The sequence below is a fragment of the Leptinotarsa decemlineata genome, unplaced genomic scaffold (assembly GCF_025532065.1).
Source record: "Leptinotarsa decemlineata unplaced genomic scaffold, Ldec_3_MD MMD2_P_RNA_scaffold_1, whole genome shotgun sequence".
Classification (NCBI taxonomy): Eukaryota; Metazoa; Arthropoda; class Insecta; order Coleoptera; family Chrysomelidae; genus Leptinotarsa; species Leptinotarsa decemlineata.
Window position 1 is genome coordinate 5296576 of NW_027412523.1, and position 11825 is coordinate 5308400.

Genomic DNA, 11825 nt, shown 5'->3' on the forward strand with positions numbered 1-11825 from the left:
GTTGTAAGGGGTGGAAAACGCAACCCCTAAAATTTATTTCCAATGTAACTTTTTGTCTTATTATTTGTTCACCATTTAAAAATTTATTTTCGATAGCCTAAGCAGCCTTCTAAACAAAAAATGTCTCTTGGGTTTTTTGCCCAAAATAAACCAGTTCCCAGCAAAAAATTATTTTACGAACAATTACATACAGGCATCGTCATGAATGTGAACTGGATTTATTGATATTTTGTAGTTAGTACCTGCATTCCTAATTAAAGCGTTTCCGTTTTCATCCTCTCAATCGTCGTAAAACGTCGTCCTATCATTGGTGTCTTCAATCTTGGGAACAGGAAAAAGTGGCAGGGGACCAAATCTAGTGATTGAGGTATTATTGTTTTGGATAAAAAATCATGAACAAACAAAAGCCCGTCTCGGATATACCTACATAGTAGGTTGGATGGATTGACGCCTATCAGAAAACAACTATTCCCCTGGCTAATACCACGAAGGGCGTTGGATTATATCCGACAGGCGTCAGTGCAGGAATCTTCACAGAAAATTTCCTGCATATGCAAATGGCAATACAACTGAAAGAGTCGACATTCAATTTTGGAACGGGCACACTTGCAGACCGGTTTCGGGCTCCTTAGCCACTCTTTCAGAGTATTTCATTCCAAGTCTCAAAATATATCGGATATAATATATCGCCGTTCGTGGTATTAGCCAGTGTAGTAGTTGTTTTCTGTTAGGCGTCAGTCCATTCAACCTACTGTGTAGGTAAGACTAATAAGAAAGTTTTTCTTCCTTATTCAGAGGAATCGGGCACATTTCGGATATGCAGTTGGTTGGTACCTCGCCCACTAGATGGAGTGACATTTTGTTGTTCGCTCCAACTTAGGAAGAGGAATGAAATACTCTGAAAGCTTGTACCACTTGTTAACCGTTAGTTAGGGAAGCCACAGATTATGCTGTAGACGACCCCTCCCGATATAGAAGGCCCCGACACTCTGTCGAATGAGGCCCTCATGTCCTCCGTTAATGGATGAACAACTTTCTCATCCATCCCACCCCAGCTAGGTAGGGGTATCCCGTGAAGGGCGGCACTGATATCTGAGGACTTCATGCCGCCATACCATCAGTCATGAACACATTGGTCATTCTCGAGACCAATAATCAGCCAAAAGGGTAGGGGAGCTGGACTCCAAGCCTGAATAACACGAAGATGACCTTCCACCACTTGTTAACATTTTTCTGACCCAAAGTACAATCACCATATGCCACTGTCAATATTTCAATTGTTTTTGGGCACTTATTTCCATTTTTTTATAGAAAATTCGGCTTATTTTTTTTAACAAGCCCTGGTATATCCCAGTGAAAAATTATGAATGAGGGTTTCAAAGTTGATTATGTGGTGGTGCCTCAAACAGAAATAAACTTGTGAATAAATTAAACGGAAGTAAAACAATATTGAATATTTCAAAGATGAAAAAGATCTTAAATGAAGAAATTCTTCATTATGATTTCCTACCACGTAGTTAACGGCTACATCCATCAATTTGTTGAAAAAAGGTCTTTACTTATATAAATGAAGTTTCTGTGACTGGTTGCCTATTTTAAAAAACCATTATTATTATTATTAGAAACATCAAAGGAAACAGTTTGCGAGACGTTGCGGCAAATGCAACCTATGGTTCGTGCAGAAGGACGTCCTCAAGGATCACCAGAATCGGATGCACGTCTCGCAGAGAGGCAAGACAGGCCTGATTCCTTGGAATGCGCCGCGGAACGGAGTCATGGTACCAAAATCGCGGATGGACAAGTACCCAGGAGATGGAGAGGTTATCAACTTTGGGACTCTGCACTTCAATTTATCCAAGAATTTGATGTGCAAGGAGTGCAATACTTCCATGGATACAGCCAAACATTTTCCGTAAGTGAATTTGGGATTATCTGTAGATGGTTCTCCGAAACCAGTTTTTGAAAGCTTCCATTTTAGGCATACAACTTTCGTTTTCCACTTGAAATTTCTGTTGTATACTTTTTTTTTTTTAATTCATCATTTTCTAGAATTGAACAGTTTTCGTTAAAAATCTATCTTTTTATTCATATTCCTTTTTCTACTTTTTACCTCATTAAAAAAAAAAAAAAAAAAAAAAAAAAACTTCAACACATCACCTCATTTCTTCCCATTTCATTTTTGCAGATCTTTCGAGAGCTGTCAAAACCCGAACTGTCAATACTCAACTTGTTGCACGAATGCCATGCAGGAACACAACGCCAAGTGCAGCAAGAGTCACAACCCTGTCGCCGAGGAGAAATTACCCTTCGAGATGTTCTGTATTTGTGGCTACAGCGATACAGATGGTACGTACTCTGATTGTACCTGTATTGTTACAATTCAGTTCTTCATTATTTTTTTCAGGAAATCAACTGGCGAGGCATTTGGCGATCTGCGAACGAAAGTCGGCGTATTCATCTAGGAACGAAGCCAAATCGGCCACTGTCACTCACAGCATGTTGGACGTGCTGGGTTTGATGAGGAAGCCAGAAGAAGCAGCTAAGGTGGTGAGCAACACCAAAAGAAAATCGGAAGCGGTGAATGAGGAAGAGCCCCCTGAAAGTTTGAGCAGCGTCAAGAAAAGGAAAGTAGAAAACTTGGAGAGCAAACCAATTGAGGAAGAAGAAGTCACTGAAGCTCCCAAAATGAAGAGAATAAAGATTGGTGATAAGGCGGCAAAGAAGGATGTCGAGAAGGAAAAAACCACAGAAGATGATGAGAAACATGTCATTGTCGATGAGGAGGAACCAACAAACAAAGAGGAGACTAGCCCCGAAACTGTTGATGACAGAGCATCAACTACTGAAGGACCCAAAGCAGTAGAAGAAATTGTTTCAGAAGAATCAAAAACTGTTGATGAAAAAGAGACTGAAAGTTTTGAGGAAGCACCTGAAATTGTTGAAGAAAAGCTTGAAGCTGTCGAAGAAGTGTCTGAAGCTGTTGAAGTAACGTCTGATGGTGTTGAAGAAGCTCCTGAAGCTGTTGATGGAGCATTTGAAGGTGCTACGACACCATCTGAGGTTGTTGAGGCAGAATCTAAAGCTGTTGAGAAAGAATCTGAAACTATGAAGGAATTATGTGAATCTGTTGAAGAAACGACTGAAACTCCTGAAGCTGTGGTAGAGGAAGAGTCTAGAACTATCGAGGAAGTGTCTGAAACTGTTCAAGAAGTCCCTGAAACTATTGAGAGAGTTCCTGAAACTGTTGAGGAAGTTCCTGAAACTGTTGAGGAAGTGCCTGAAACTGTTGAGGAAGTTCCTGAAACTGTTGAAGAAGAGAAACCAGTGGTTCTAGAAAACATAAAAGTTGCTGAAGAAGAGACACTTGAAACTACCGAAGACAGAGTGGAAGCTGTGGAGGAAGAAGATATAGTTACTGTTGAGGAAGACATTAAAATGGAGGAATCTGAAGTAGAGGAAGCGGCAAAAACTGCCGAAGAAGAGGCATCTGTACCAGTTGATGCAGCCAAAGCAGTTGAAAATGAACTCGAGAGTGTGATGAAATCTGAAAATGAGAAAGAAACACAAATTGCGGAACCTGAAGATAAGGATGATGAAGGGCCAGTTGTGGAAAGTTTTCCAGAGGAACAATCAGAAGACTCAAAGGGAAATGATGAGGTTATGAAGGTGGTGGAAGACGAAAGAACTGATATTTCTCGAAGAAGCCCGGAATTGGCCGAGGTGCAGAATCACGTATCGTCTTCCGAACCAGAACTCACTACAGACGATATCCAGAACCTCCTTTCAGATGTTGTCGGTGAGAAATTGAATGCCGAAGGGTGCGAAAAACCAACAGTCGCAGAGGCTGCAATTGTCGGCGGACTGAGCAACGGGGAGAGTCTTCAGGCGGAAGAGTCTATGGAAGTTGTCGAGAGCGAGGAAGTTTCCCCCATGGAAACGGACTAAGTCGGTGATGCGATCGATTGTGTTTTGTATGTAAGTAAAAAGAGTGTTTGTATCAAACATAGCGCGCGTATGGGGCGGTTTCAACGACCGCCGTTCGATATTGTAAATAGTAAATATTTAAGAGTTTTGTAAAAAGTTTGTGTTTATTGAATCCTAACCCCATATCCGCAAGACTACACGGCGCGTGCGGAAAGAGTAATATGCGCGTCTTTTTTGTTTATATTTTTATATAGATAAATATTTCTTTTTAGTATTCCCCTTATTTTCTCCTGTGTTGCACTATTTGTACGTTTAAATAAACATTGTTTTCTAGAGGTATTTTTTTATTTCGGCAATAAAATGATTACAAGTTCAGCTCGATATTTTCACTTTCTTGGGAATGCATCGTGTAACTTTTTTGGTTAAATTCTTCAAAGGCGGAGAACCTCAAGAATCTTCGGCTTGTTCGAGTCGATTTTACTCAAGGCAGATGAAATGAGGTGAAAAATTGATTAATACCTTATTTGGGACCGACATGTTTTAAATATCCCTGGAACCGGAAGGATGCTTCACTTCCCAGACCGAGAAGAATCTGTCAGTAGATTGTTGAATCAACAGGAAGTGGCTTGGAGATCCCCGCACTGTTGAATGAAAAATTTGACAGATATTCATTCGTTTGCTTTCTAGTCGAGAGATACTTGATGAGTGATAAATTCAAGTCATTATCAAGGTGTACTCCGAGTAATTTAACTGTATTTTCGTCTAATTATTCAGCAAGTGTGAAACTGAGACTCAGTTGAGGGAAAGACAATTACTCTCATTTTTCAAGACCGGATGAATCCATCATATTCCATCGTTTTGCCCCATAGTGTCCGACTATTTCTGTCACAGTGTATTACTGATACATCGTCGGCATATCTAACGGGGTGAGTAAAATCACTTAGGTTAAGTATATCAAACATCATGTCATCGACATAGATCAGGGGTCTCCAAACTTTGAAGCCTTCAGGCCATAATGATTATTTCAGTTTGTTCCAAGGGCCAATTTCTGCCCTTAACTATATTTCTAGACTAGGATAGTCGCAAAGTGCGTGACCAAAGCAAACTTACGCTTTTTTTGCATTTCAATTATTATTGTGTATTGTGACACACGGCATCTAGTGGCGAGTAGTGGTACTATGTACTATCTTTTTCAGCTACCCGCTAGGTGGCATTAGGCGTAATTAAATATTTGGAATTACCGCGTTGGTTCGAGAAAGTTCTCTAGCTAGTGTATTCCGATCACCTCGAGATGGCAGTAATAATTGCATATAAAAAAGGCTAGCGGCGCAACTGCGAGTTAGTCTGCGTAGCTGTTCTCAAAGACTATAACATTAAACGACACTATGAATCGAAACATCTTCAAAATTACTCCAAGTATACAGGAAGTTTGCGGAAGGAAAAATTTGAAGCTTTGAAACGCGGACTCAAATCGCAGCAATCTTTGTTCACCAAAGCGAATACTGAATAAGAGTCTGCAACTCGCGCCAGCTTTCGTGTGGCTCTTGAAATCGGAAAACGTGGCAAACCATTCACCGATGGAGAAATGATAAAAGAATGTTTGATTGCAGTAGCCGAATAAATATGCCCCGAAAAGGTAAATTTATTTAAAAGTGTCAGTTTGTCGGCAAACACCGTGGCTCGGAGGGTGCAAGACATCGCAGAAAATATATCATCTCAACTATCTGACAAAAATAGACATCATGAGTGGTTTTCTCTAGCATTGGATGAGTCAACGGATGTGTTAGATACTGCTCAGGTGTTGATTTTCATTCGCGGAGTAGATAAAAGCTATGAAGTGTATGAAGAACTTCTTGATATTGATAGTATTCGCGGCACGACAACTGGGGCAGATATTTTTAAGGGAGTTGAAAATGCCATTAATAAAAAGAACCTTCGATGGAGAAATTTGAAATCTATAACAACTGATGGAGGCAAATATATGTATGGTAAAAATAAAGGAGTGGTTGCACTTGTGTCAAATGCTGTAGAAAATGATAGTGGTTCAAAACCATTAGTCTTACATTGTATCATTCATCAACAGTCCTTGTGCGGAAAATGTTTGGATATGTCTGAAGTTCTAAAACCAGTCATATCAGTTGTTAACTTCATCAGATCCACTGGGCTGAATCACCGACAATTCCGCGAGTTTATTCAACAGATTGGAGAAAATGATTTACCATATCATACTGCCGTACGCTGCCTTAGTTGCGGAAAAGTCAAGCGCTTTTTTGAACTTTGAGCAGAGATCGAAATTTTTCTAAATGAGAAGCAGCGCCCTTTTGCCGATTTAGAAAATAGTGAATGGATGTGGAAGTTAGCCTTCTAAGTCGATTTGACAAATCATATGAACGAACTGAATTTGAGATTGCAAGGAGAAAAACAGCTTCTCCCTGATTTATACACCAATATCTAATCCTTCAGGCAGAAAATAATACTATTTCAATCGCAATTCCGTAAAAAATGTTTCACACATTTTGAAACATGTGAAATATTCAGCCACACTACAGAGACTGAATTTCCCGTCAATTTTGCAATCGAAACTTTGAGTGCTTTGAAGATAAATTTTGATACTCGTTTTTCAGATTTTGATGTCATTGCGAATGAAATTAAGCTTTTTCAAAATCCTTTTGATTCTGACATTGAAACCCTGGCTCCGGAAGTCCAAATGGAAATTATTGATTTACGATGCAGTGATATGCTTAAGAACAAATATCAAAATTCATCTTTGTTGGAATTTTATAAGAGTCTTCCACTGGAACAATTTGATAATTTGCATAAATCTTCTCGTGGGTTGTTTTCTGTTTTTGGTACTACTTACTTGTGAATTAAGTTTTCTTTGTCATCATTTCTGTCTTTAAGTTTTACCTTGCAAGTGAATAAAACCGAGTAATTATCATTCTGTGTTTTCTTCTTCAACTTATCACAGCAATAGTAACAACAATTAGGTAATCATTGGCTGCCGCGGGCCAGATTGATGACAGTAAGTCATTGCCTGTCGCGGGCCGGATTAATGACACTGGCGGGCCCTAGTTTGGAGACCCTTGACATAGATGATGAAAAACCTGGGATCTACAACCTGCCCTTGTAATACTCCGTGCTCCACATCCACAAAGTCGGATACATCATTTTCTAAGTTTACTCTGGCTTCCCTATCTTCAAAATATGATTTAAAAAACTTACTCTAGCTTTAATGTTCGAATAAAAACCAATTTTTAAACATGGTGCATAATGACATTATCCTCCATTTATATTTTAGAAACAATATCAGAATCGAGGTGGGAAACAAAGATTGTTTTTTAACAGTGAAGTTCAATAATAATAATGTTTATTCACTTAATATAGATAAAAGTTATACATAATTCTCAAATATAAAAGAGGGGTAAATAAATTATATTATCTGTATTTTTTTTTGTATTAATTTCAGTGATATACAAAAAGTCCAAGGAACTGTAAAAGCATTTATTTCAACATATACAATACACAAATTTTCCAGTAATCATTCAGTCTTATGTGATAATAAAAAATAATCTTAGGTCCTAAGTTCAACATCCAGTAAAAATATACAAAATTCATTTTTCCTCTTTTCAATTGACTAGTCGGAATTAACAGTTTAGTCGAGATTACTGATTATGGCAAAAAATAATAATTTTTTGTGTATGAAAAAAATGCAAAGTACAAACATTTAATATGGAAATTGCTAGACATGAATCCACACCAATTCAACATTATTTTTGTTTAAACTCATTTCCAACAAAAAATAACCCTTAAAAATGTTAAGGCTCATCACTTTGACAAAAATATCCTTGCTCTACATTTCAAAGCGGCTGAAAGCTCAATGAACATTATCCATAGTCCAACTTTATATGCTCATACATACACTTCACATAAACTATTTTACAAAAAACACTGGAAAACTTGTATGAAACATTTTTATAAGGAACATTATTCCAAAGAGCTTTAGCCAGCTAAAATCCTAAATGTGTATCCGACTTCTTCAAAAAGTATTAAAACAAGCTACATTTACCCAGCTTGATTCGTTATTACTGCGAACTACTAACTGTAAGTACTTGAAAATCGTTTAGTATGCTTTCAGACAGGAATCTCGGAAAAAGCGTAAACATTGGTACTCAGCAAGGCTGTACACTATCACCGATTTTTTTCGTTGCTATAAGAAAACTTCCTGATTCAGAATGATCTCAATCTTCATTATGAAAAGCAACAGTTGCTAAAGTCGTAATAATGACCGTGGAGTGGATCCGATCTACTATCTCATGTACCTAACGAGGATCTGCTGAAATTCTGGGGTTTGCTAGCTTTGCGACTTAAAACGAATGGTAACTATCATTATTTATGCCTTTACTTTGTGATGATACGAGTGGAAATCTTAGTAGAATGTCTTAAGCAAATATTAATAGAGCAGAATGTCGACATCTATTATTCTTCCTTCGCTTTGTTCTGTAGTTTGATTTCCTTCTCTATCCTCCTCTGTTCCCTGAGTTGAGCCAACTTCAGGTTTTTCATTAGCTGTGTTGATTGATACATCCAACTACCCTAAAGTAAAATATAATGAATGCAAAGATAAAGTTTCATTCATTTTGTCATCAACAAATTTTTCGTAAAAAAAATCTACTTACCACCATCAGAATGCAATTCAACAGTATCGGCATGGAAAAAACCACTGATATAAACAGTCCATTGCTATCGAAAAGCTGTTGTCTGGAAAATATGTTCCAATTTGTCGAAGCCAGCTTGTTTATACTCTCTGAGAAATAGACTAATAACACTAGAAAACGAAACATGATGAATACATTTTCAAAACTACAGAATAGGGTTTTTCTTACGTAGGCAGAAGAATAAGAGAGCTTGGAAATTTCCATAATTTCTCGTCAAAATAGCCATCATGAAAATGGAAATATGGAAGGTGAACAGGGCTATGATCCAAGGGTCCTTCCATTCAATCTGAAATTTAGTTAAAACAATAGGTATATATTGAAATCTGAGCCGAAATGATTGTTGAAATTGATTAATAAAATTAAAGTATTTTACATTCAATTAAGTACCTCATGTTGATGAAAATTCATAAGCTATTGCTACAATAGAAATGCTGTGCGTGAAATATGGGAATGCTTCCTCACTTAGGAGCTCAAAACTTGAAAGAAAAATACATTGTAATAATGATGCATACACAGAAATGGGTAAACTAAGATATACTAATGACGGTAAAAAAATATTAAGTAATAATTATCCACTTGAATTGCCATAGACAGTGAAAGTATCAACATGCCAGTATGTTACCAACAAATCACATTTTCTGGAAAAATTAAACAATTTGATCGATTTAGAATTGAGAAAAACATTGCATATCATTCCATACGTGGTACTTGTAATAACATGAATCTCCACTTATTTAATCATTGTTGAACTTACATGCATATTCATAGAAAGTAATATTGTTCTACGAAATTATGTTCAAAAAGTTTTTCAAAGGTTATAGTTCACTCCTAAAAGTGACAGAATATTGCCATCCAATGTATAATCAATTTCAAATCAACCGGTTCAATTTCAAAAGAAGAAAATACTCCACATTGAATTGATTAGGTGTGTTTTGGAAAAACATCTTGTTATTTATAGGTACTCACGTTCAATAAAAACCACAGAAAACTGTCCAATTTGTTCACTTCAGCAAATTCTTGGTCGATCATTTTAATTTATTATATTCTGTTAAATCACTTGTTAAAGTTGGTCAATAATTATTCACTCTCTACTTGAAGCACTATTTATTTTTTGACTTCAGATTAAAAATAGAAAACAAATGCCAATGGCCACTTTGTACCACCGTAACAGTGTTGGCAACCTATAAAAAGAAAAGAAATCAAACTACATATAAGGTATTCGAACAAAATAAAAGTGTATCCTCAATGAGTTGTCTGCGCATGCACATGAAGGAAAATAAGCGTGCATTGGTATTTGGTTATAATATATCACAACAAAATTAACATTATTATTGAAGGTGAACATCTTTTATTTGTTTATTGGGAGTTTCGAATGACGAAGAATCTGATACCAGATTGAATTCAATTAATGAAAAATCATTTAGGATTGAGATAACTGCAGATTTTGTTGTAATATTCATTATTCTAACCAAACACCCGCGAAATTAGCGCCGTAGTGTTTAGTCTTATTTTCTTATTTCTGTGAAATCAGTGGTGGATTTCATTTCAAATAACTAGCAAAATCAAAATAAAGGATTTCCTAAATTTGATGATATCAATGACTTCATAATAAGAAGTGGCCATTGAAGAAGAAAAATTGACTCCAATAACTAAAAACAGATGGAAAGATTTATGTATTGGCATTTACGTCACTTATAAGCTTAACGTTCGATGTTTCACGTGTTGCATATTTTCATTGAGAAAATTTTGAGATATCATTTGTTTACTTGTCATTTGCTGTGACGCAGTGGCCAAGACATTGTGTGATCCGCATATGAAGTATATATAAAAGTGACGTCACTGTCAGTCCATATTATCATGTCTATGGATGATATACAAACGTCAAAGGGAAGTTTTCTTTTTGCCGACCGAACTGTACAAATTTGATTTGTCAATTTCTTTTACTGAGAAAGTGATTGACACTATCGAATACTAGATGGCGCTGTTGGATTGAAAGTATGCAACTCTATATACTTCTGGTGGAAATTTGAAACATCTACTTTTTACTTTCACCAAGTGCAAGTTATTAGTAAAAATGTTAAGAAGGAATTTTGATTTGCTTCAAAATTATGAACATTGAAAATTTATCAAATCCAAGTTCAGACATCAAGAGGAAGAACTGGTTTTGTATCAGGATAACAGAAACTCGAGGAGATCTTTTTTATTCAATTCAGAAAGAAAAATTGCTTTTTAAACTTCGAACTTTCAAAATATGAGATTCACTCGTTTTGTATCAGGATAACAGAAACGCGAGGAGATCTTTTTTATTCAATTCAGAAAGAAAAATTGCTTTTTAAACTTCGAACTTTCAAAAAATGAGTTACACTGGTTTTGTATCAGGATAACAGAAACGCAAGGAGGTCTTTTTTATTCATTTCAGAAAGAAAAATTGCTTTTTAAACTTCGAACTTTCAAAATATGAGATTCACTCGTTTTGTATCAGGATAACAGAAACGCGAGGAGATCTTTTTTATTCAATTCAGAAAGAAAAATTGGTTTTGAAACTTCGAACTTTCAAAATATGAGATTCACTCATTTTGTATCAGGATAACAGAAACGCGAGGAGATCTTTTTTATTCAATTTAGAAGGAAAAATTGCTTTTTGAACTTCGAACTTTCAAAATATGAGATTCACTCGTTTTGTATCAGGATAACAGAAACGCGAGGAGATCTTTTTTATTCAATTCAGAAAGAAAAATTGCTTTTTAAACTTCGAACTTTCAAAATATGAGATTCACTCGTTTTGTATCAGGATAACAGAAACGCGAGGAGATCTTTTTATTCAATTCGGAAAGAAAAGTTGCTTTTGAAACTTCGAACTTTCAAAATATGAGATTCACTCGTTTTGTATCAGGATAACAGAAACGCGAGGAGATCTTTTTTATTCAATTCAGAAAGAAAAATTGCTTTTTAAACTTCGAACTTTCAAAATATGAGATTCACTCGTTTTGTATCAGGATAACAGAAACGCGAGGAGATCTTTTTTATTTAATTCAGAAAGGAAAATTGCTTTTTAAACTTCGAACTTTCAAAATATGAGATTCACTCGTTTTGTATCAGGATAACAGAAACGCGAGGAGATCTTTTTTATTCAATTCAGAAAGAAAAATTGGTTTTGAAACTTCGAACTTTCAAAATATGAGATTC

At 36.2% G+C, this 11825-nt stretch overlaps 2 protein-coding genes across 6 annotated transcripts in view; one reads left to right on the forward strand and one right to left on the reverse strand.

The window, feature by feature from the left end:
• row (relative of woc) overlaps positions 1 to 4259 on the forward strand; it is a 35615-nt gene extending 31356 nt beyond the window's left edge. For all 4 annotated transcript variants that reach the window (XM_074182200.1, XM_074182243.1, XM_074182298.1 and 1 more), the window contains 3 exons: positions 1623 to 1912; positions 2186 to 2346; positions 2405 to 4259. In XM_074182200.1, coding sequence (XP_074038301.1) covers positions 1623 to 1912; positions 2186 to 2346; positions 2405 to 3945 — 1992 coding nt within the window. In that variant the 3' untranslated portion in view covers positions 3946 to 4259. The remainder of the gene's footprint in view (positions 1 to 1622; positions 1913 to 2185; positions 2347 to 2404) is intronic.
• A 3152-nt stretch (positions 4260 to 7411) lies between these two features.
• Tmem18 (Transmembrane protein 18) lies at positions 7412 to 9832 on the reverse strand. 2 transcript variants are annotated; one of them, XM_023166581.2, is made up of 4 exons: positions 9606 to 9832; positions 8808 to 8925; positions 8601 to 8749; positions 7412 to 8517 (listed from the first exon to the last, which is right to left on the reverse strand). In XM_023166581.2, the coding sequence occupies exons 1-4, from the start codon at positions 9666 to 9668 to the stop codon at positions 8401 to 8403; spliced, it is 447 nt and encodes a 148-aa protein (XP_023022349.2). In that variant the 5' UTR covers positions 9669 to 9832; the 3' UTR covers positions 7412 to 8400. The 2 variants fall into 2 exon arrangements, with proteins under 2 accessions (XP_023022349.2, XP_074038710.1); XM_074182609.1 differs by lacking the exon at positions 9606 to 9832 and adding an exon at positions 9394 to 9414.
• Positions 9833 to 11825: the final 1993 nt, after the last annotated feature.